At 43.4% G+C, this 25,930-nt stretch overlaps 1 protein-coding gene and 4 non-coding genes across 8 annotated transcripts in view; 4 read left to right on the top strand and 1 right to left on the bottom strand.

Moving 5' to 3' along the window:
- Positions 1 to 20,991, bottom strand: part of Vmat (Vesicular monoamine transporter) — a 31,689-nt gene extending 10,698 nt beyond the window's left edge. For 2 of the 4 annotated variants that reach the window (XM_069137065.1, XM_069137066.1), the window contains exons 1-5: positions 20,857 to 20,991; positions 10,032 to 10,164; positions 5,243 to 5,443; positions 4,965 to 5,118; positions 4,026 to 4,168 (exon numbers count right to left, since the gene is read on the bottom strand). In XM_069137065.1, coding sequence (XP_068993166.1) covers positions 4,026 to 4,168; positions 4,965 to 5,118; positions 5,243 to 5,443; positions 10,032 to 10,149 — 616 coding nt within the window. In that variant the 5' untranslated portion in view covers positions 10,150 to 10,164; positions 20,857 to 20,991. Of the gene's footprint in view, positions 1 to 4,025; positions 4,169 to 4,964; positions 5,119 to 5,242; positions 5,444 to 10,031; positions 10,165 to 20,852 lie in introns of all 4 variants that reach the window. The other 2 variants (XM_046631346.2, XM_046631344.1) reach the window with 2 other exon arrangements.
- On the top strand, positions 368 to 435 carry TRNAG-GCC (transfer RNA glycine (anticodon GCC)). Its single transcript has one exon. It is a non-coding gene; the product is annotated as a tRNA-Gly (tRNA).
- Positions 513 to 583, top strand: TRNAG-GCC (transfer RNA glycine (anticodon GCC)). The gene has a single exon. It is a non-coding gene; the product is annotated as a tRNA-Gly (tRNA).
- TRNAG-GCC (transfer RNA glycine (anticodon GCC)) lies at positions 661 to 731 on the top strand. The gene has a single exon. It is a non-coding gene; the product is annotated as a tRNA-Gly (tRNA).
- Positions 6,545 to 6,616, top strand: TRNAA-CGC (transfer RNA alanine (anticodon CGC)). The gene has a single exon. It is a non-coding gene; the product is annotated as a tRNA-Ala (tRNA).
- Positions 20,992 to 25,930: the final 4,939 nt, after the last annotated feature.

The raw sequence follows: 25,930 nt of genomic DNA, 5'->3' as shown, positions 1-25,930 counted from the left end.
TAAGCACTCGCCCCAGGAGTACACAGGCTTTAAGGTATTTTTATTTGAGGTTCATTCGTCGCATCAGGATTTTCGCTGTTTCGTTGGCTGCTGTCAGGCCGCACTTCTCCAGGAGACGTTCGATGTTATGGACCCCCATGGCTTTCAGGATGTTAGATGCTGCCCGTAGATGTTCCGTTTCCAGTATCTGTCCCAATGCACCAAAGATTAATACGCCTAGCTTGGCAGAGCATTTGTACCTTTGGCTGAGTGCCTCGAGAAGGTTGTAGTCTCGATGTACTTGTGTGTGGTTCGAATCGTTGACGTAGATGGTTGAGTTTTTGCTGTATCTAACTAGGTTCACCTTCTCTTGAGTTTGGATGTTCTGGAGGTGGTTCAGTGGTAGAATGCTCGCCTGCCACGCGGGCGGCCCGGGTTCGATTCCCGGCCGATGCAATTCACATTTTTATACTCAGTTACTCGGTTGGAGGAAAATTCTACATTCAGTCAATTTTCCGGTGATCTGAGTATCAGCATCGGTGGTTCAGTGGTAGAATGCTCGCCTGCCACGCGGGCGGCCCGGGTTCGATTCCCGGCCGATGCAATTCACATTTTTATACTCAGTTACTCGGTTGGAGGAAAATTCTACATTCAGTCAATTTTCCGGTGATCTGAGTATCAGCATCGGTGGTTCAGTGGTAGAATGCTCGCCTGCCACGCGGGCGGCCCGGGTTCGATTCCCGGCCGATGCAGTTTACATTTTTTTACTCAGTTACTCAGCTGGAACATCTTGATTGAATTCTGCGATGCTCTGTGAATCAGCATTGGTGGTTCAAAATTGTTTATTGAGTAATATTCACCACATACCACCTACCTGGGCCCTTACAAGGAGCCATACCATATTTCCATGCTCAGTTATTAAAATTCGTTGGTTTCCGCGTCGTCATTCTCTGCATGATCATCTCCGCAGATGCCGTAGCTGCGCTCGTGGTGCACTTCTCCCACATCGTCTTCAGCCTCTTCTCCGAGAATCCCAACTCTGAAACTTTTTACTGTCGCCTGGTGTTGTGGCGTTTGCAAAATTTCTTCATATGATCCTCTTATTACCACAGTCAGCTGGACTGGGCATTTGGACTGGATTGGGAATTCTTTGCGTATCGTGTCTTTTTTATCCGATTTTGGAGTCTGATATTGTGGAGGTGTGATACGCGATCTCGAACACGGATACTTTATTCGGGCTTTTAAATATTACCAATACGTCTCGTCTGTTGTGGAAGACGCTGGGGTCAGTTTGGATCCTCATCCCTGATCGTACTTTGATGTACCTTTACTCCCTTTGAAATCTCACCTAGATTGTTGCTCTCCCGTATCGCAGTTCTGCCTTAATCTCATCTGGCACTTTTGTTGCTTCGAGGATTTTCGTGAGCATCCAGAACACGATTAAAACGTGTCCGGACGTGAACGCTGTTTTGTCTGTTTGGCGGCCGAATCTACATCTTCTTCTATTCGTCGTGTTCACGTCAAGGTCGTTGATTTGTTCCTCCGTTGCTCCGTGTATACCAGTGACTATCCAGTCTTCCATCTTCCAGGAGGTCAGAGCTGGAAAGGTGGTGGTCTCAGCTTTCTCTTCTACTATTCTCAAGTAGTGCATAGATATAGCCCATTCATCCATGAGGTCTTGTTGGCTTTCTTGGGCTTCTTTGACCATGATACGACTGTAATCCGTGACGCATTCTGCGGCTCTCCACAGTGGCCACTGAAGCTTATATTTGGTCAGGACGTATTCAGCGTCTGTTATCGGATTTCTCCACTCGGCGTGCACGAGTCTCTCGTACCTGGCTCTCGTTACTCTTCTGCCTTCGTGCTCGCGTAAGTAGGTATCCTTCCTTATGTACTGTAGCTCTGTTGAGGCCCAGTCCATCCTTGTTTGTTGGTAGGTATACGTTTACTCTCATGGTTGTTTTGTTGAGAAGGTGCTTGTCAATAAGTAATTTCCGCAGATCTCTGTCGGCTTGGAAGCATCTTTTCAGTGCCTTAGATCTTCTTTCGTTAGGATACAAATTGCCCATGATGTATACCGCCGAAGGGAGGAGTGTCGAATTGAGGAGTTGGATCTTTTGTACTGGCGCAAGTTTGGAGCTCAGGATCTTCTTGATTTGGAGGTGCATCTTTTCGGTCGCAATATCCGTGTTGATCGGCGTGTCTCTCTGGAGTTGGTAGAGTCCTCACTATTTATATCCTTTCTAGATCCTCAGGACGCAGGGGATGTCCGGTTGTTGCTGCTCCTCATTCTCTTCTTGCTGATTGTCATTTGCCTCTTGCCTCGAATAGATTCCGCATTTTCATCCATTGAGTGAGAAGTCCGAGTTCTCTAGCAGCGTCTCGCAGCACATTGGTTTATCTCTTCAGCTGCTTTTCTCGATGGGGCGTGGCACTTGACGTCATCCATGAAGGCTGCCATTTCCTGGTTCCCTCTCGATGTTTTGATGACTTGCCTATTGTTTTTTATGGTATCGATTACACAGGCTGTCTCGAGTACAACGAGGAGAGGGTTCATAGTGTTTCCGCAGTATACGCCCCTTTGGATGTATATGGGCCTCGTTTTTTATTGCCTACCTCGATAGTCATCGCGCACATCTTCAGCACGCTCTTCTCATTCTTGATCGTATTCCTCACTTTCCGATGGACTGGGAGCGCGTCTACGAGTCTCCTGAGCAGCCAATGGTATACAGAATCGTATGCTCTTGAGAAGTCGTACCACGTAGATCAGCCACTCTTCATGTATTTGACGATATTTTCCACGAGTAGTTTCCTGGCTGCGGAGAACGTCTTGTACATAAACACTGAAATTCCCTGGTTATTTGCCTTCCAAGACTTTGTGCCTTTCTTTCCATGTACGCAAAGTTTTTTAGTGCTGCGTGTTAATGCTGCTCTTACATGAGAGTAAGATGCCTGCTGCATATATTGCTGCGTGCAAAGATTTCTTTTGTATATCTTCTGTGATGTTTTTATTTCAAGTAGTTGATTTTGTCTTTCAAGACCTTGTCAATATACCCGTGAATTGTTTTTATTCTGGATCGTTGAGCCTGTTGAGTGGTTTTTTCCATATAGTGTAGAATTTGTTACGGAAAGTCGCTGAAATGTCTATGTGTGTTGGTGGTACGGTGGGTGAGGGCTCCGTGTTGTCATTTTGATGATGGTGACCTTCCTCTGGTTCAGGTACACTTTCTTCGTCTTCTTCTTCCTCCTCTTCCCCTTCCTCGTCTTCTTTAAATTCGAGCGGAATATCGCCGGTTTCATAATACACTTGTGGATAATCTCATAATTTTTGTGCCACGACCTTCTCGGTTCTTTCAGGAAATAGATCTATTATCTGCCTGTTTGTAGTTATTCAGCAGTAGTTTTATACCTCCCGGCGTTCATTCTGGTGTTGTTTTGAATTCCCACCTTTGGCCGATTTGCGCTCGTTTAGTTTCACCGATTTTTTTCTTAACTACGGCTACACTTCTCACTGATGCACACCTTATTTTCAGTAGTTGCACCACTGTTTCATTGTCTTCATTAGAGATGGTTCCTGGGTGACTTCGTATACATATAATCATCTATCATATTCAGTTCGTTTGGCTTCCACGTAGCCATCACTCAGTCTCACTGATCAATTTAAATCGAGTTTTTACACGTTCTAAACCGCCTGAGAATTTTTTCTGATATGAGTTTCAGTTCAATAGTGTTACCCTCTCATTTTAAAAGCTACTTCCTGTCGGTTTTCCATCCGGAAAATTTTGCAAACTAAGAATTTCCCAGTCTCGAAGAATTGACGCGTCCATTGGGATCGATTCCTGGATAATCCAGCTGTTTCTATTTCTCATCAAATTGCACTTCTTTTGCCACAGATACCGTACAATACGGAAGCGGAAGTAGGAATGGAAATTACGCAATCATCACTCATCAGATAGCGATTTTCGTCGATTGTCATTTCCAAATCGAATGGAGTATTGCGGAGTTTAAAAACTGATACACCGATTTTATACTGGCGATGGGCTTACCTGAAACACTCGAACAAGATGAACCTATGCCCTGAAGTGCGCGAGCCAAAAACAGGACGCTGTAACTTCGTCCGAATGCGAATATCAGAGTAGAGAGAAACATGATGATGAAACCGGTGAACATTGGAATGCTGTATCCGATTCTGAAAAAGAGATAACGATACAACGATCTTAACATAACACTCTGAATTTACATAATTGTTACGATGCGAGTAGCAGTATAATAATCTGAATACATCCCGTTGAAATTAATTCGCGTGGGGTAGAAAAATGCGAAAGACCAAAAAGTCGACGGGACGAAATCCTGAAAGTCGAACTACCGTCAGTTAAAAACGTAGAAAGACGATAAATACGAAAAGACGACTTGTGGAAAAACAGAAATTGAGAACGTAAAAATATATACATAGATTTATACCGAAATATTTTCTGGTCTTTCTGTATTTTCCGGATCGTAATTTTGCTCCTTCTGAACTTCCATTGTCGAGAAATAATTTTTTTGGCTTAGCGGATGTTCGAAGTATTAGCGGATCTCAATTTTTAATTTCGGCACTTTCATTTTTCGGTATCTCCACATTCTGTGCTTTGGCCATTCGGAATGCCGACTGTTCTGAAAACACTTTTTCGGATAAAAGAGTGTTCGGTTAAATGAACTTTCGGGAAAACAATTATTCTACTGGGTAATTTATCGAAAATCCCAACTTCGATACGCCGATCATTCGTTGTTTTAAAATTCGTATCTCGAAAACTTCAGGTTTTCGACCAATTGACTTTCTGGTTTTTCTGGATTTTGACCCACCCAACAATCCGAACCTGTATTAACAAACACTAACAATGCTAAAGTGGAAATTCTCGGCTATCGTAATGCGAATTACTGCCATTGAAATCTTGCCACCTTGTAGATCTCAGTCATGTTATTAGATCTTTACAGTGTACACTAACTTGTGTGTGAGTGGACCGACGATGGGGTTAGCAAGGAGTTGTACGAAAGCCTTAGAGGCGAACATCATCCCAACGGCAACGGTTTCTTCCAGAAGTTCCTTGTGACGCTGTTCGTTCTCTCTGTCCTTGAGTGAGGTCGCGTTAGTCATGTTACCTGCAATTTACAAATCAGAACATATCACAAGCGCATCGTAATCGTTATATTTTTTAAACTGACCACGGTCATGAAAAAGCTCTGATGCAAATGAGCAAACGAAATACAAGCGATTACTACTGACCAATAATATCTGCAGGTGTCGTGCTTGTGACCAGAAACTCTAGGGCGTTGTTCGATCCGTTATTTGGACACTGGCATTTTGGTGCAGGAAACGGGGTTGTTGTCGTTGTCGTTGTCGTGTGCTGTGTTGCTCCTTCAAGATGTTCACTAAGGGTTGCGTTCGGGTGCCGGATGTCGTAGAGGAATTCGGGGATTATGGGTACTGTGAAAGCATACAATGTTAATTTTACTCATCACGAAGATCAATCGATGCAAAGAGAAGAAGGATCATTTTATTTAAATAAGCTAAGAGACTAATTGTAAGGGCTGTTCGGACCCACTGGCGCCTTGGAGGGCCCAAGGGCTTCGGATTTCGATGTCTGGCCAGCAAAAGCGGCTTGAGATTTGAGAAAAATCAGATAACCATATATCGTCTAAAGAGCCGTTTCTTTATGTTTATATTGCCTCTTCGGCACGATCTCTACGTCGTTTTTGAACCCATGATCTTAAGGAAACATAATTCTAGGTATTAGCGCTCCAATAATCCAATATCGATTCTGGAATAGATATGACAGTCGAAGTAGGAAATTACAGAAGAAAAATCGACCTCGACTGGATACACGGGTGAGATTGTACCGCAGACGGAGAATCGATGCAGACTTCGCTCGACAGTTTTCGGGCTCCAAATCACTCTGTTTGTTGCCAAGCTTTACGATAAGATCAAGAAAAGATTCGTTTTTCGCACGGAATAAATCCGACAGTAACAAGCCTGTATCTGGAAATCGATCGGGAATTCGCGTGTGTCGTGTACACACATGTTATACGTCTACCTACATGAGCGTACATTGCGCGGATGCATGTAACATCTGTGATTATTTACACGTGTGTGCCTGGCTTACAGCATATCCCAATACACTTGCCGCGTCTTCAGCATTCTATTTATTACACGGGTCGACCGTGGGAAGCGTATCGAGTTTAGACAAACTGACGTGTTGACGCCTTTCCCTCGGCACGTTGTTTTTACACGTGCCATTTATTCCCCCGTCATTTTTATTACAATAGACTCATCAACGTCGCGTCGAATCCTGTTAGAAAAATCAATTGCCCAATTTCTAAGTAGGTATCAGGTATCTTCACGTCACCCGTGATCATAGTATAATTTTTACTTGTGAACGATTTTTCAGAATTACTTCATTAAGCCAATTGCGTCAAAAGTTGAATCACAGAATGTAAAAATAGAAACAAAGATAAAAAAAGAAACCTTTCACCCACAGTGATTCTCAGCCATGTGTGAAAACCACGTTTCTTCGCCAGTGATTCTAACGGGGGTGTAACTCAGTGGTAGAGTGTCTGCTTCGCATGCTGAAAGTCCTGGGTTCAAATCCCAGCTCCTCCAATAAGGCATTTTTTTTTTTAAATTTTTTTATTCCCCCACACTTCACATCTAGGCTCAGCAAATACCCATTCACAAGTTTCACCGCGAGCCGCGGCTATCTGCCGATAATTTCATCATCGCTTTCAGGTTATACGTGTTTTGCTGCAGCTGCCCGTCATCGGCGCTGAGTTATAATTACACCGGGCGTGCCGTTTCGTGTCATTCACCTTTGTACACACTTGTAATTAACGATAATTCGTCGGTAAATTTTCAACGGTCAACGTTGACCGAAACCATAGTCGCAGAGTCCGTATTTATCACGCGAGGAAATATCGCCGTCCTTATCTTGTGTAGGTGGGTGGGTGTGAAACCGATACGACTCGTGCCACGAATCAGGAAGGCGAGGCGAGGCGAGGCGAGTTAAACCGCGGGGTCTGGGCTTCGGTGCGTCCCCTTAGCGGCGAAGCAACAAGTGGGAATGAATAAGTGATTAGGGGTATGACCGACCAGACGTGCAGCGATATGTACGTAATGGCAGGTAGACGTTCCACGGTACTTAGTTGGTGCTCGTCCACCCTTCGCAAATCCCCCATGCAGGCAAATGAGGCTCGTAAATATATAATTGCGGGTAACACGCAAGGCTCGAGAAATCCCTGCAAGTCAAACCGATCAGAGTTCAGGGGGTCAGTCGACTGTTGAGCTGCAATTCGCTCGCAATCACGCAGACCTTCGGGAAATGATTGATGAAATGAGCCAATGACGTGTACTTCTGTTTCGATATAAAAAGACGTCGAATTCTCGACAGATCGAAACTGAGATCAGCGGACGAGGAACACTCTAGTTTTCCAAAGCTTCTGCGGAATAGCGACCGTTCGGAGTTTCGAACATTCGGAATGACGAGATTCCGCAAGACCGTAAGTCGAGGACCGTGCAGAAGGTATCTCTTTACGACCCTGACGAGCGAGCTTGGAGATTTCGATCGCCCCGATTTTTACTCGCGCGTACGATTCGTGGCTAGGTGCGTATAAATCAGAGCGGGGGAATAAAAAATCTTCCATAAAACATAGAGCAGCTAGGTCCATTCGCACCGATGCCCCCAGCATCTCTTGGGCAAGACTCCGTGGAGCAGCGGCGTATACAGCGGCACTCCATAAATGCATGACCACTTATCAGGATTGCCATGGCGTGACAGACCGCGGCCCATATGTTTTCTGCCTCGTTTCAGGGAAAAGGGAGCTGGTTCTAGTGCTTATGAATTAAACATACCGGTGAAAAGCTGGGTGCGAGAGGTTAAAAGCTGGCTGGGTAAAAGGAAGTTGACCGAGGGACAAACGAATGACCGCCCCGAGGGGAAATCGAATCTGAGAAACGGCATATTGGATTCATTGCTGAGAAGCGGCCATCCCGTAAATACCGAACCGTGTGCTTACACCTCGGCTGTAAGTGTGGAGAAAAATTGTTGTACTTATCTTCCTCTTTTCTTTTTTTTTTTTTTGTTTTCTTATTCTCAGCGAGAATCAATACGTTACCTTCAACCTTCTTTCCCTTTCCCTCTCATTACTTCGGCCGGCGCGCATCACCTGCGGCATTTTTATGGTAATTTTATTGTGGCTTTTATGGAAAGTTTTGCTTAGGACTTAAACGTGTCTCGCCTATGGCGCGTGAGCTGAACGAAGAGATTTTTAAAGGGAGCTGCTATTGTTATTCGTTCACTCGTGTATGAATTCTCTCGAGGAACAAACTTTCCTCCGATCCCGTCAGAGCCTCCAGGTAGTTTTCATTTATCGAGTCGGTCAACGAGGTCAATATCGACCCGGCAAGCCCCGTCGTTCGGAAATTCAAGATCGCTTCAAAATTTCCTCGAACTTTCGTTAAAGCACCGCAGGAATTCGTAATCGACGTTTCTTCGAGCAGATGCACAATCCCTCCTCGAATAAAGATTCGCAGTTGGTATAAGGCACTCCTTGGGGAATATTCTCCGCCGGAAGAGGATTCCGTCGTAATCCCAATGAATCTCGGTCGGCCGCACGGTTATTAAGAGAGTTTATGGTGGAAGAACCCACGCTACAGCCGGTATACATGTATATACCCATATTGTTCTTGGTAATATTCGTTAATATGATTGCCAATTTTTTCCCTTCCGTTTCCGAGGCTGGTCCGTGTAATTAAATTCGATTTATTTTACATCCGGAACTCTAAACCGTTCTGGGATCATTCCTATTTCGCGATTACTGTTTAAGAAAGTTCCAAATCTTCGCTGAAAATTTTTGGGGACGTCTTCTGGCATACTTGTAGATTAAATTTATTTGCCTAGCTGACTGAATTATAAGAGCAAACGTATTTTCGGGTGACGAAGGTATTAGACACACTGTAGTGCAGTTGAAAATTGATACCGCTGTATCTGTTCTCGGGATACGCAACGTCTCGTTATAATACAAGTTGCGCTGCGCAAGGTGTCAAAAGCGAAGGAAATACGAATACGTGGAACCAGGTCGCAAAATAGAGACAGAGTTTCAGATGTACGTACATTCATTATACGCTCACGCGTTATTTTGAGAACAAAGGGAAATTCCTCCCTCGGTGAACTCTTGACCCAGTATAAGAATATGTCAAGCTGAAAGTCTTACCGCGATTTTCACTACGGTTTTCAGACCCTTTCAATCTGTTTGCAGAGTAGTTCGAAGACTTTGAAATCGACCATTTCACCGACGAGATAAATTTGTTGAAAGTTCAGATTATTTTCCACCCCTGAGATCGTAAGACGCGATATCAAAGCGCAAAACTTGTACAGCAAAGCCATTATACTCCAAAACATGATTTTCAAAATTTTCGGGTTTTCGTCGAGCTCGTATACCGAGATTGAAGGGATTTAGTCACGTAGAAGAGTCGACTTCGATACATCGCGCGAATTTCGGAAGGTGTAGACAGACTCGTATTACCAGTCGAGACAATAGTCGGCGAAACTTTTAACGAGCAAAACTGTACGAGACGCAGTTGTACGGTTAATTTACCAGAATTAAGTAATCCTCGCCGGAAGTCGTCGGTCTCTTTTGTCAAAGACATCGCGACTCCTCAACTTCCCAGGCACATCGCAGAGGCTGCGGTGCTGATGAAAAAGTCTAAAGGGGCGCAATTAACCTCCAGATCAAGGTGCGATCGCTGCCGTATCCGAGCTAACAATATCCGAGTTCTTCGAGTAGCGAAACGAATTGCAACAAAGTGGAATTGAGACTGAACCGCAATTATTGCGGCGCTGTGCCAGCCGTGTAAGCTAATCGTGCGAATTGCTCTTCACGTTTCAAGTCACGCAGACCTCGGTCAGTTCCAGATCTTAGTTACAGGCGTTAATACCAGAGTAGGTACCGAGTAATGAGATTGGCCAGATTTTCGGGGCGAATAAATCGAAATACGTCAAACTCCGGATGAAGGTACTTGCCTACAGTGGTGAGGAGCATGTTGTCGAGGAGAAGGGCGATGGCGACGATCACCAGGACGAGTCGTCGTGACTCCCTGCATCGTTGTAACCACCCACCCAGCCATCCTCCGCCGCCCATCCTTCTCCCGTCTTCCTGCGTAAAAAGAGAAACGAATTCAATAAAGATAATTAAGTCTTACGCTTAAGAACCCGGAGCTGCATCCGTTCTTTGTTCTCGACCTCTCGACTGGAGAAGAGATTTTTCTGCAACTTTTTCCTCGTAGAATAGTAACAACGTTGTTCGACGTACAAATATTAAAAACAATGAAGAAATGCCAAGTTAAAATAAAATCTCATCGTATTTCCAATTGATCACTCATTTTGTACTTTTAGAATTTATCATTGTGTAATGACGAAAATCACGCTCGTTGATTCATTTAACTTGTAAGGTATACTATAAATTTCACTTTCCAGAGATCGAATAGGATTAACGTGAATCCTCGTTGCTGAATATGAAAAGTTTTATAACAAACGCGATCGCCTTTCATTCAATATGTTAGCTGAAACATGCAATGACGCGTATACGAGAAACAAACGGAGTTAGAGATTCGCATTTAAGGGCAAACGATCGGTTGGTACGGTGAAAATTAACTTGATCTAGAATAATTTGAGCACCCCGCAGGGAGTGGTTTTCTATACCTTGCGGTAGATTGGCTGTATTGTGTTGAACGTGGCAGTGGTACACCCTTCGATATTTACCCTTGGTAGACCTTGGAGAGTTTAAAAGAGGAATGGGGCGTCTGGATGAGATTTTAATTAAATTTTTGTTGGCTCGAGTGGTAATTGCTCGAAGCTTTTTTGACGAAAGCGTTCTTGAAAATTGTTCAAAGCCGTTCGTTGCACGGTCGAGGTGCAAATATTTACCGAGTAGTACGTCGCTCGAGTATGGTGTAAAAATACAGTTTTAATTGTGGCTAAGAATCCCGATGCGATCGTGACGACGGAGCGTACTTGTCGTTGTACCGCCTCGTTTCCGCCGAGGCAAAAGGGTGATATTCGAGGGTTGAAGGGATGGTAGAAAGATATCGCGAGAAAAAGAAAACCCCTGAAATACGAATAGTAAAAGATGATGTGACGGGGTACGATTACGTCTTGGCCCACTTCTCCTTCACGGCGAGAAAACTACCCTCTTCATTCCGACCCCGTTGCACGTTTTGAAATAAATTTATACACTTGACGCGCGACATGATTTTTCTATTAGTGAACGTCTATACTGCGGCTGGTGCATTTTTTTTCTTTCTTCGGCGTGTTAATGCCCCCTCTCTCTTTCTCTCTCTCTCTCTCTCTCTCTCTCGCACACCCACGGATACGTATGTATTCCCGTAACGAGGTTCTCGATGAGTTGGCAGATCGGCGGGTCACTTCATCATCCCAAGTCCGGTGGCTGTCAGTCGCAAGTCGTCGGAAACCTGCGCTCGACCCTCTCTTCAGATCGCCCCCTCCTTCGTATGCACACCCCGTGACCGAGTGTCAAGTCCACTGCCCCCGGCTCATCACCGTCGCGTTGAATCAGTGTTATATGATTATGTACAATCATTAATATCAGAATATACGTACGTATGTATACATACTGCAGTTGAACACTCAACGGGTTTTTACATCAAACTACGATACTTCGTTTTTCGGTTTCGTTCGCTGTTCTCCACTCTCGTAAGGTACCTGTCAAATTTTTTTATCAACTTTATCTCGGAAAAAACTTGAGAAATAATAAATTAACAACGAAACGTTCTTCGCAGAGTTGGCTAGACGACATTGCTAAAAAAAATTCTCGTCGAATGTATTTATCCGATCACGCGAGTCACGCTGCTGATCAAGTTTTATTCTAACAATTTTCACACTCGATTGTTAAATCACACATTCGGAACATTATTGACATGTCACACTTCTCTCTGATGCTGTACAAGGCGAACTGTTCCTTTCGTTATACTGTCGTTTCTAGTTCTGCCATTTATACTGCTGTAATCGGGCGTTACGACATTTATCAGGTTAATTCCACCCACGCGGAAATTCGCAGAAGTTATAAACTGGTCAAGGTTTTGTCACAGCGCCTCTAAAAGTCATCTTAATTCAAGTCGAATTTTTCTGCAATAGCAACGATGAATAAATAATACAACTGTATCGTATGTATATGTATATGTATACACACTTGAAGCGTTCCTCACATCTTGATACTCGTGTCTTGATTTTGTCATCGGTACAATTCCGACAAAAGCTTGCAGAACGGAGGACAATAAGAGAGCACTTTATAATTACTCCTCGAATGAGATGGCATCTGCAGTGATAAGTGTGGGGTGGAATAAAGGGCCGTTAAGAACGTGATTGTGTGCCAGGAAGCGGGTACTGCAGCACCCTAGGGAACATCCTGGCGAACGGGCTGATTATTATACCCGCAGTGTTCTCGTTCCGAGGCATCAATACGTGACTCTACCTTACTTTTAATTTTTCTTTTTCTTTTTCCCCCGTTATTACCGCGAAACGATTTCAGGGGGAACAATCAAAGAAGACACGGTATAAAGTATTGCGAGAATAGAAAGCGCAAACGTGAGTATCATATAAATGTAAGTATGCAAGGAAGAAACGCAACGGCCTGTTGAATTGCACGGAGGAATTATTTATAGCGACAATTTTAGACGGTGCTGTTGGTACATTGTTCCTCAGCTCTCAACTCGTCACGATTCAGGAATAAGAATTAGACGTTACTCTCGAGTAACGAAGCTGCGACGGTGAATATAAAAGAGGAGGGACGATGAAAGCTGTAATTAATACGGTTAATTGTGTTTCGCTAAACGAATGAATGGGGAAACCCGGGTGGCGTGGAAAGGCGCGATAACTTCGTTTTTAAGAAATCCTCCAATCTGCGCACTCCTCCTTGCTTCCATTTCCCATCTCGCTTTCTGCACAATCGGACAGGGTGTTACGACACAATGGGAAGGCCTTGGAAAATTTTAGGAAAAAATCGTGGCCGGCAAGCAATCTGGAAGCTTGAACCTTAAATTTATTCCGCAGTCCTGAGTTACGAACCAAGTTGAAAATTTCCAACTTTCAACGGTTAATAGAGCCGCGTTATATCCATTTGCGCCAGATTATTATACGCCTCCGGCAAATAACTCTGTGGCAGGCAGAACTTGACTTACGATTGGATTAACCTTCGGCCATAATAATAATATCATGGTTTCCTCTCCATGGTCGCTGTAACATTTATACACGCGGTTCTCGTCGTAATCCGCACTTCGCTACTTACGGGCATCATAACCGCCCGCCATGCAATTTCCACATGTAATTGTGTTTTGTTTACATCTGATAATTGATTATTTTCATTTTATACCAGAACTCAAAAATACCATAACCAGCAAATCTATAATGTATGCAGTTACTGTTCCGTTTGATTGTGATTCACGCGATGCTACATTTTATTTTATACACTATTTCAATAATAATTTGATGTTGGTGTAAAAATAAATTGATGTAGAGGCCCTACTTAAACGCATAAATACAGTTGAAAGTAAAGAATCAAATTTGAAGTGATAGTAATAATCAAAAATTGTAGTACTTACAGCATGAATTAGACTAGATATTTACGATAATTGTACCACATTTTCTGCTGATTCCAACAGTATTTCAGCCGTGATTGTAACGAACATATCCGTTTTCCCAATAAATTTTCTCGTAACTGAGAAACATTAAATTTTTCTCGACGTTCCCGTTTTTAAGCAAGGACGAAAAGTGTTTGAAAATATATAACCGCCGGCGGAAAATAAAGCACCCCCTCGAGTACTTGGAAAATTGTTTCCAGTAGCTGTGGTGGGAAGGTACGAACCTCGCCAGCTGGCTTCGGGGACTTTCGTTGGTGGCGGTTTGAGAGTGAAAGAAAGAGAGGAAAGTGCAGGAAGCGGGAATTGTGAATGACGAGAAAATTGCCGCTGAGTGGGGCAATCGCGGCCAATCTGGCTACGCGACAATGTTCAACCGAACCGCGTCCTCACAGCTCTATTTTTAAGACCACATTTAAGACCACTTTATGCCCTAGCCATTTTCCTTCAGCTCCCCGATCTTTTGCCTCTTCTAATGCCTTAACCAAGAAACGTTTCCGGTATTTTTCCCGGCACGTTGCCTCCGCGCCGCATTCGTCACCGTGTTAGAAAAAAAAAATTCGTTCGTGTTTTACTCGGTTGCAGAAAAAAAAAAAAAAATAAAATAAAAATCTTCTCAGGACACGTAATCTGAAATCTACAGTGTGTAAGATAAATTCGTGAAGCGAATGGATAGAGAAAACGGATAATCGAATAAACTGGTTTCCGTTTTTTAAAAATCTGTACAAAACGATACAGCTTTTTCTGAAATGTTTGAGATTAATCAAAAAATTCCACTTGTCCTTCGTCTTCTTTGCAAATGATATTATTTCGAAATTTTCAAAATCCTGATTTGCGATTTAACGCCGCAACAGAAATGCAGGTAAAACTTGGGTATAAACTTGAGCTTGTAATCTGTGTTCAGAAGCTTATCGTGGCAAAAGCTTTGCCAAGCTAAGCTGTAGGGCTGTTACTCGTAATACAGATGATTGGGTCGTAAGCCAAGTGAATGGCTAATCAGTCCGGTGCATAAATTCTTAGCGCTCTTGTTTGACTTATCTGACGTTGCGTTGAAGCAGCGCCAAACTTCCGCGAGTGTCAATCGCGAGGGATGCAAACTTGTGTAATGAAACTAATTGACTGCTCGTGACTGAGGCATATTCGTCTGTCAGGATTATCTTCCCTCTGTCCCTTTGTCTGGCTGCAATATCTATATTCGCACACGTAATTAAACTTCATCTCTATGAAGGATGATGCGCAAAATGTTTCACCGTAGCAATTAGTCACGGACTGTTCGACGCTGGTTACGGCGGGCAGTTTTGGAGCCTAAAATTTGTCGGAAAATTCATCGCGCAACCCCTTTTGACTGCATAAAGAGGCGATCTTAAGCATATCCCAGATTCTTTGCGGTCACTTGCAAGTCCTGCACGCAGCGGTTGGAGCTCGGCTGGAAAAGACGGGGTGGATGCGGGCCGAGAGAGAATGCGAGAGGGAGCGAGACGAGAAAGAGGGAGAACCGAAGAGCGCTTAAAGGGCAAACTGTTGCTTCCAGCCTCAACAAGTAGGCCAGAGAGTTCGAGCCCGGGTTTTATTTGCATTCAGAACACGCGAAAATCATATTCCGATCGTACCTTTGACCGATCGAGTGACCAACGAAGTGCTTTTACCCTCATCCTCGAACTCGTTCTTCCCCGATTCAGCACCCTTGCCGACTTTCGCCAATATATAATGCCGGATTTCGGTGTTTCCTGTCATTTTGCGATTAAAAAGAAAATCCATGAAAACTATTTTCCTTCCATCCGTTGTACCGATATTAAACGTCGTCAAGGGCGCGGCGTTTCTTCCGAGGCGAAGATACAGCGTCTAATTCGCTTTGGGAAGCAGCCCAGCCCGCGAAGCGTAATGGCGATGCAGCAGCTACTGAGAGGGTTTGTAACGAAGTTAGTTGCATTTAACTCGCTAGTCACACTAGCTGTCACGTTTCTCTCTCTTTCTCCATCCCCTTCGCCTACCTCTCTACACGGGTATCAATGTACGCGCGAATCTACACCGACAAAGCACTCGCAGGCTCGTCTACACTTTGTCGCGCAATATTGCACCCTAAACGAATTACGTCGGCAATTACCTTATACCGAGGAGGCAACACTCAGCCTGCAGAAACCGGGGGTGGGAGAACCTTACGGATATTGTTCTCAGTACTACCTTCCACCCTCGTGTATGTATATACATGTATATTTATCGACGCCCTTTCCGCCCATCCTAGAGCCTCGGAAATGTGTTCAACTCGGATACTTTTTGCCGAAGAAACGCGTCAGGGTGAGAAAAAACGTAGGACCAAAACGGACCACTGAATGTTCGACGAAAGTATTTTCTGCTTCTCGATTTTTTCCACAACGAACGTGGGATATAAAAATCTGAAAATTTACCGATGTACTCCCCGCACATATCGTATTACGTGAACTTGATTGATCTCCTGTCACAGAGTTGACAATATTGGCTCTGGGCCACGCTGCGAAATTGACCAACGTGAATTGACTTTGATAATTTGGAAAAAATGAAAATTCAGCTGCGTTGTTATCGTCGTGTAGTGAGGAACTTGAATTCTTTGCAGATTGACTAAAAATTGACTTTTCTCGGGAAATAATAAAAATGTTAATGTAAACCCGTACGTTTTTTTATCTGCCATGTATGTTCAGTTGAACTTGACTCGGACTGGTTCTTCGAAAGTGACAAAAAAGAATTGTAAAAACGGTATATTTCGATTTGATTTTCACACTGAATACACAAACGATTTAATGAGCTACTAATTTGTCAACTACCGGAATTTGACGAGTGAAAAATAATCGGAAATTTTGCAACGTATAATCTACCGGTATACAGAAATTAAGCCTCTTGAAATCCAAGGCCAAAGAACACCAAGAAGTTCAATATTACATAATAATCCTTGTCTCAAAGTACAGAATGTCTCACACATTTTTGCCAAATACACTTTGTACCTGGATTTCCATGGTTGTGACAGATGTTTCGATCTCAGCCTCCATGATCCGTGTAACAGGATAAAGTTGATCTATCTCGATGCGTTCGTCAGGTCTTGCACAGGATCGTTATATGTTCGGATTTATGCACAATAATCACCGCACCCACTTTTAAAACGGACAATAAAATTCCACTCCAACTTCAAATGTCCTCGCGAGCGTACCTATTATTTAAGCTAGTTCAGTTTAAAAAAAACTTATCGATTCGACGCCCAGACTACATAAACGAGAGCTTACGATCAGTCCGATCGTACGCAAATGAATTTATAGTTGCTTAACGGCTTCCGCAGTCGCTATTATTGCACGTAGGTTTCTCTTTTACACCCCAACCAGTTTCTCACCCGAATAAACTGTCCGTACCTAAGTAGAGCTTCAGAAAGCGTGCAGAGAACGATTTGGTTCGCGCGCGTCGTTTCTGTATAATTCAACCCTGCAGCGTTGCATCTTTTTTTTCCCCGAGAAATTTGACTTCAGAGAAAACTGGTTCTCAGTTACCGTTGACGGGGATCCGGTAACCGTGTTATCGCCGGTAATTACACCGTAGCGAGTCACTTGGCGGGGGTTAGGGAAGGAGGCCTACCCGCCTCTTGGTCGCGGGACGGAGGTAAAGTACACGATGGGGTTATGCAGATTGCTTCGTAACTCTGTTACCGATCACCCCATTAAACTCACCACCCAGCCTAGGTGCACAGAGTTGGAAGCACAGCTATGGAGGAACGGCGAAAGAGAAGCAGCTCGTTGGACGTGGTCTGGTCACGAACGGATGGTGCCAAGCGTCCGATTCGAAATTGGAAACAACGACAACAGGGGTCGGAACGAATCGGCGAATTCGTCAGCGAGTGGAGTTTGTAACGACAGTGATACGAGTCGCAGATCGTCCCGACGATACGCTTCGCCAAGTTAATACCGCGGCGGGGTGAAACGAGGGGTTCTTTGAAATCTCAAAGCCAGAGCTGAGCTCAAAGCCTCGAAGCCTTTTCTCTCTTCTACCCTATCGTCTGGCAAAGTTTGCTCCTCCTCGTCTCTACTGACTATGACACAAGGAAATGAGGGTTATCCACCCAGATCACGCCTCGGCCAACTCGGACCAGATATACGGGCTGCTCACCCTCGAGGCGGCCAACTGACAACGAGTTCTGCAACGACTCTGCGAATGGACTTCGGAGTAAGATCGCTTTTGAACAAGAGCCTGCAGAGCTGCCCGTGCAGCTGTCACTTGCTCCGAACACGCACACCAAGACAATGCTGATTACGTATCAAAAAGAGCCTGCGGAATGACGGTAAACGACGAATCTGTCGTGGCTTCGAATAGCTTTGAGATTGCACCAACCGACTTCGATGCTTGATCAATTTCGGCTTTGGCGGAACCGCTTATTCGTACTTTGATTCAATCGGCCGGTTGCTTCGAGCTTTGAAGATTATAGGAGAATGACGATCCGAGTGACCATCTTGCAATTTTACCACTGACACGTGCGTCTGCATACGTTTCGGTATATCATACATAGACGATACACTGAGGAAAGCGTGCACGCGCACCGATGCAGGTGCGAAGAAGCAAGATCGATATTCAATTTAGGGTGCCAGCCCTGTTTTTGTAGCAGTGTCTCGAGGTCCACGGACCTCTTTATCTAACCGACCAGCTGTAGTCAATGTACCGACATAATCCTCGGCGCGTTGACACGGGGATGAAAATGGCGAAGGTTACGCCGATCCGAGACTTTTGACTTCGGGTTGATCGTAAGATTCACTGAAATTTAACCAAATGCCTTACAATAGTGCCTTTCGCATTTCAAAGGCCACAATAATTTTGGAATAATCGTCAGATATCGCAGTGATTGCGATGTTCTTTTAAAAAGAAATTCACTTCACTTTATTCCGGCGCTAATATGGTATGAATACAGTTTATTTTCGAATGATTTCACGCGGAAAGTCTCACAGGCGCCATTCGGAGTAGGCGGACGGAATCTTATGTAAAGCTCATGGTAGTGTAAATTTAAAAACTGATTTGCTGTGCTAGTAACGAATTTGATTCGCATCCGCCTTCAAACGAATAATGCGGAATTGAAAGAGAGAGAGAGGGAGAATCTCCAGGCACCAAGAGTTGTTGAAGAATGTTCACCCGCTGTGCTAAATCCGTGAATTGATCCTGATTCAAAAGCTTATTAAAGTTTGCACGCCGTATGAGTCTGATCGGAAATAAATTCCCGTTGGAATTCACACTGAACTAGACTAGGTTTAAGTTGACGATTTGATGGGTGGTAAACACGCGACCAATTATTATTAATCACTTGTGGCATGTCAAACGATCAAAGATTCCGTACTTGATCGTTTTCTTTCGTCAGTCCAGCTCGGCGTTCGAATTGAAACTGATTCTCGGATCTTCTACTTGCTGTACGATGGCTGTTCGAAAATTGCTTTCAACTTTACGTCGGCCGCGCTTCAGCGTTTCCTGGTAGACTAATCTTGTGTTTATCAAGAGTACTTAAGACACGGCGCCTAATACTCTGAGTCCAATATTAATCCTAGAACGGTAACGTGATTTTTTTTCACTATTTCGGTGATAGGGGGTGCAAATACGCCCCAATCTTGTAAATTCCATCGTATCATTAAGAGTTCTATGGGGTCTCACTTTCTTCGTTTTCTAACAAAGAATCACGTGGGTCAAACAGTTTTTCATTCAAGTTCCACAAATGTGATAAACAAATTAGTAACCGAAACACGACAACGTAAGCTGTTTTCTTGCGGCGGAAAATTTACTTTCACGCGGGGTGTTTTTTCACCCCTCGTTACCGTTCTAGGATTAATGTCTTACGACTCTGGTTCACAACAGGCTAAACTTAGCCAAAATGCGTCTAAATGGCCGGACCATCTAGATTATAAATTTTGATTTTAAAATTCTTACGGAATATTGCGTCCTGCGCAAGGTTGTCTGTATTATTTTCTACCTTCCACTGTGTTTTCTAAAAACGAGCGGCGGCATTCCGTTAGGTTAGACAACCGCTTTTCCATGGCCGCTGTAAGCGCTTCAGCTGTAGCGTCGGACTGCCGAAGTTATTGTTCGTGTGCAATTTTCCTACGTAATCCTAGATCGTAGTATACGCTCGCAGGAAGTTACGAAAGTACCACGATTCGTGTTCGTGCGTCGCGCATTTCCTATCACAGTAATCGGATAAAAAATTAACACAAAACGCATTTTATTTCTACAATGAATCAACATTTTAAAATTCTACCATTGTAATATCTCATTTATATAACATACCCTTAATACGCAAGTTTGACTATTTGAAAACGAATGAAACAACCTGGCGGCGTATCCGTTATAGATTTGCGCCGAAAAATTGCTGGGGAAGACACGAAAAAAATATACGACAATATTTCCGGAAAATTACACGACTTTGTTGTTTTCGACAACCGCTGCGCAACTACGATTATTATTTATTTACAACGGGATAAACTCAGCAGCTAACTAGAGGCGTACCTTCCGTCTCGATCATATCACGTGCAGGGCACCTACAAACTATTACACTTTTACACAAATTGCTCCCTTTTTTCGATTCGATTTTTAATTTCCCATAAAATTTTATTCGCCTTACGAGGCACAATATTTACGATTCGAATTTGCAATTTTTGCGATAATGCGTACTCAAAAAGCATGCAGCTACACATATCTGTTACAAGTGTGGTTTCACAGTAAAAATTAATTCAATACAAATCCTCCTCGGTGATAAAAATAATTTGCTGGTCGAGAACGTTTTCGTGTGTGCATATAAACAACCGCAAAAAAATTTCCTTCAACAGCGGACAACTTTGCAAGATTAATGAACAGTTTCGCTAAACTGTAAGATCCACTTGACTATACTTGCAGAATCCTTGCAGTTACTGCAGCAAAATTACTCGCAGTCTCTGTATCAGCAATAAATGTACCTGATCCAGCGAATTATTTTTATCCTTGATTCGGGTTCAGCTAGATTCTTACCATTCGCGATCTATTCGATCTAAAAGATCAAAAAGTTCTTGGTCGGAAAAATTAATACACGCGAGATTCAAGGAAGGAAGGAACGATCCTGCCTACGGATGTTGAAGGATGTAACGATGAGATGAAAGAAAATTGCAGAACAGGGTGAAAATCTTGTTCTTCGAATGAGGGAAAAATAAAAAAAAAAAAAAAAAAAACTCACTTACAGCGGAGCTGGTCTCGTTGTCTCCCCGGGGAGTCGGCTTGCCGCTAGTCCTCTTCTCGCGGATGGCGCGGGTTGTTCGCGCGAGAGATCTTCGGCGGCGAGTGAGGCTGCATGACCCCTGGGTTTCGGCTCTCGCCGCGGTGCCCGTCGCCGTCTGCCACACACAGCAGTCTTCGGGCGCCGGTCGCACCTACGCCTCGAACACCCTCCACGTTCCGCCGCCCACGCAGGCGCTCTTTAACACCCCGTATCCACCGACGGCGGCGGCGGCGGCGGCGGCGATCCTCATCCGATACAGAGGTCCTATTTTTGCGATATATGCCAGGATAATAGAATTCCCCGCGTCTTCCTGCCTCCGCGACGACGCAGGGACGTGGATGATGAGGATCCCGATGCCATGTTCCTCGGGATTTCCAAGATCCTACTTTCGGGTAATGTATCGAGGATCAGGACCCCTATTTTTCCTATATTCGCGTCGGCGATCTTGACCAAAGCTAATCCCCCGTGCTGGACGATGCCGCTGTGTGTTTATCCGAGTCATTCGTCGGGTGTGGGGGTCAAGGAGGTAGAATGGTCTGAACGATATACCATTGGCACAATGTTGGATATTCCAGAGTGCGCAAAATTTAATGTGCACTGTTAAGCTTCCAATTGTAATATAAGAGTTGTTTCACCTTTTCACGTGAAATATTTTCTCCTAATAATGCAAAATGACGAATTGATTGGTTGGATTAAGAAAATTTTCGTTGGTCCGCAGAAAGGAATTAATTGCGGATTGCCAACAAAATATTTTACAAGGAAAGTAAATCCCAAATTCAGTTGACTGGAACGAAATTGATTCGAAGAGATCGATATTTATCACACCAAGTGCTAATTTTGTGGGTGTGACGTATTTGTTGAGGTAAAATTGATCAAATATTTCATCGACAGCTGTTAAGGAATTAATTTCATTAAATCGGCAGGAACATTCTCAATTCATCTGATACGAATGGTTCTTTATTTCGCAATGACTAGTAAACGTTTCATCTGTTGAAACACAATTTACTTGTACGTGGAGCGTTGTGCTGAATCAAATAAATGTAAGTTAAAAAAAAATATATCTACTGTAAGTGTATGAAATTTAAAAATTTTGATTGTGACGAGTCTAAATAATATCTAGCATTTTAACGTTTCACACACTTTTATCTTTCGATGTTTTAGAATTTCCCGTACTTCGACCTTCAGCATTTTAAACTTTTCTATAAATTACATCTTCGCATTGTGGAAAATCTGATACTGCAACCCTTCTAATTCGCGAGCGTTTTACTTTTTGATCTCCTCTTCACTTACCGAAGAATAATCAGACGTTTCAGCGAGGGGACTAGTTTTGGTCAAGTGATTATAACTATATAATCAATCACTGTGATTATTCCTTGAAAAATGACAGCGTCATCCGAAACACATTCTCATTTTAGCTGACACGTCTGTCATCAGCAATTGATAATGACCGTGACTTCAAGTTGGCTTAATTCGATTTTCCAAGATCTCGAAACTCTATCATATGAGAAGCGCAAATTTTGATGCACATTTTTCAGACGCGGCGACACAGTTTTAACGATTTTATTAATTGCATCGAATAATGATCGTCTCCGATGCCGGTAATCTCGAACGTTCAGAACCCATTAGAGAATGTTCCAGTTGATTAAGCGGCGAGTCAATGAGCGTTTTGGTCTCCAAGGAATGTTCTTCGGAAGGTTGGAAGCGGAGAGATGGGAAGGATTGAGTCGAGCGAGGAGAAAGAGACGTTCCGGACCTCGAAGAATGTGCGATATGAGGAGGCGCGGCATTGAGACGCAGCGTTATTAAAACGCCACCACGTTCCGCCGAGGGGTTCACCAAGTGCTCCCTCAGGAATTGAAATGACGCCCCGTTCCCTATGCACATCTTCGCAATTTTCAACCCACGAATTTATAAAACGTGGTGAATATTTCATTGTTCTCCGGGACGCGACTTGGCGCGACTCAAAAACCAGCTACTCTAAGTAATTTCCCCGAAATTCCGACTGTGAGCGATGGATTAAAATAATATGACGATTTTTACCCGGTTTCCTCGACCTTGACCACAACTTTCGATTCTTCAGATTGGATGACGCTCAACGTGTTGCAACGCAATGTTTTTCTCGCCTTTTCAAATATCAATCCAGAGTTATCCCGAAGCGCGGAACCGAAGCTTTGAACGAATCCAATGCAATCCGTTGCTTTCTCGACCGGCAAAACTCGAGCCACTTATACCGGGTACGGCGTATAAGTCACAGGCTTCGTTGAAAGGCGTCACGTGCCGGCCATAAGGGGATCAAGGAATTACTGGAACATCAAATAGGAAGGCCCGGAAAGAGGGGGGGGGAGGGATATAAATGGAGAGAGAGAGAAAGAGAGAGAAAAATAAAGTAGGGGAAAGGACAAATTCTACCACCTAGCTCAATAAAGTCACCGAAAAATCCTCATTGCTTTGTCACAGTCATATCCTCGAAGGGTCGAGAAAATGTGACCAACGATATGGAGTGAACGCAACTTGCAAATTTAAGCTTCGATTCTTCGTAACCGCTTTGATCTGATTGAACTGTCAGTTATGTCTTTGCCGACGTGCGTTTAAATAATTGACACACAGGGAGATGTTAATCGAAGTTAAACCCTTTTTCGCAACACCTGTGGAGCAAAGAGCGGGGAGAAAAACATACAGAATCCGCGAAGCGACCGAAGGTGGCGAGCACTTGTTGAATTTCGAAAGGATCGCACATCTCTCAAGCAACATATTCAGAGCAACTTGTTGCTACATGTATACTCGCAAGATACTGCTGCACGCCCCTTGATTTTAAATCCTGATAATTTTACACGAAATTCTACGTATAACGTATTCTGAGTGATTTTAGCACGTAACAGCCCAGGTTGGTTAGGTTCTGCTGCACGGATTTATACACGTATGATAATATGTGATTTCCACTGCATCGTCCATGCAGGAATAATTAATTGAATGCTTGTAAGTCGCGCACGATGGGTCATCACTTTCCAACTCAGGTTGGAGCTCGACTCGTCTTAACGATCTGTGACACAGGGGTTCAATGCGTGTGATTTGGCGTTGAATTCATTTGGTAAAACTTGCTCTCACGATGATTCGCCTCATTGAATCGTATTTGCTGACTCTATATATTCCGTAATGAGTTACATTCAATTAATATTGCGTTTCGACATGTGTATGGTATCTTTTATTTCTTTTTCCGAATCTTGAAGAAGACCCACAGGTTTTATTTGTAAATAACAAAACAGGCCACACGATTACAATTGTATTTCCGTTCGAGGTAAAATGACGGAACATTAAGTTTGAATTCGAAGTAAATAATACACGGTGCAAGGATCGCATGAATAATTATTTAAAGCTCAACTTATACTGATAGCGGATCGAAGAAATAACTTAGAAAGAAAGACTGAAAAGAATGAAGAGTACATAATGAGTAATGTGCTGTATAATGAGAGAAGCGATTAGGGAGGAGCCCTCTGGGAAATAATTCCGCGTTAGGGTTTATTGACTTGAAAATCTTGACTTGTGAAATAATATGCTAGAAGGATTATTCCATAGTAATGAGAGACAAAAAAGAAAAAATAATTGAGATAACAATGGGAATGGCAAAATAGTGCCTAAGTTTGTGGACGTACGATGATCTGACCGAGCTTAATTAAGGAGGTACGAAATTCTGTCGTCGATTCCCGATACATAAAGAAATCTTAGATTGTGAATTCTCTAATTAATTTCCTAGCGTTTCTAAGACCGAAAGAAACTGCGAAAGTTTTATTCTGGACCAGCTCTGCAGCTTCGTGTACTTCGGGAATAAAATCGATTGGAGCTATCTTGGCAGTCGAACTTTTTCAAGCTTAATTTAACACGAACTGTGAAGATGTTTAATGACTTTTAACGGGATTTTGAAGATGTGACCGGCCATAGTGATGACCGACTTCTGAAAGTGAAAGAGAAATAATTACGGTAGGTACGTTTAGGTAACCGCGAAGTTCGGAGACTAAAGGAAAGCAGAAGTGCAATGTATCTGAATTGGGAAAGACTCTTACCTGCACGAATCAGAGTCAGTGCCAGGCTCCGTAATCCAGATGGCTTCTTTCAAGTCTCGGGATTGCCAGGAATGTTTGATCTGATCAGCCTAGCGACTCGATCCATGCTCGCGAACCAGTCACGTGATTCCGTTCCGATGTTCATCTCTGGGGAAGCAAATCGTATGATTACATCGCAGAAGATATGAAAACGGGGTTCATACGAAATTGGTTATGTGTTGCATTACTGTGCAGCTGTCAAATTTTATACTAGGGTAAAAATTACGATCACATTACGATTACGACATGCCAATTAGACGGAAGAGGTAGCTACAAATCGATTTTGACATAACTTCTTGGGCCCCAAAAATTACAAGAAATTATACGACCAACCCCTTTCTATTTTTTCAAAATTTCTACCGATTCTTGGAAACCTTAAAACTGAGTTTTGATCACCGGTGATTTGGTTGTACTAATGTTTAGAGGGAGTCAGACACCCACCTTATGAAACTGCTTATCTCACTGCTCTTGAGAAAAAAAAGTTCTCCGACGCGTCACAGAGAGTATTTTGCCACTTTAACACGGTATTTTGCGAATTCAAGAACTAACATATTATTTGATTGCGATGAACAATTAGTAAAACTTACGATTTGGTGAGTTCGGCAAAACTTCATCGGCCGTAACAGATTTCGTAAGTCATATGAACCAACGTAAATATTTGATTTCGGTATTTGTAAACGTTGCTGCGTGTGAAAAAATATTGTTGAAGGAGAAAAAACATTTTTCCCAGTGCACTTACTTCCTTAAGAGCATCTTGCTCGTAGCCCATTGAAGAAGTCGACTGAAATTTCCATGGTAGGTATGTCAAGTTTGAAGAATCCGGTCAAACGGGTCCGAAAAGGCTTTAGCGTCGAATGACGTTACGGCGATGTAACAGTTTGTTGATTAAACAGAAGCAAGTGATTACCCAAGCAACATTTCTGGATGCCAACAAAGTCC

This window comes from Neodiprion pinetum, chromosome 6 (genome assembly GCF_021155775.2).
Source record: "Neodiprion pinetum isolate iyNeoPine1 chromosome 6, iyNeoPine1.2, whole genome shotgun sequence".
Classification (NCBI taxonomy): Eukaryota; Metazoa; Arthropoda; class Insecta; order Hymenoptera; family Diprionidae; genus Neodiprion; species Neodiprion pinetum.
The sequence above is the reverse complement of the archived record's forward strand: the minus strand, read 5'-3'. Positions and strand labels throughout refer to the sequence as shown.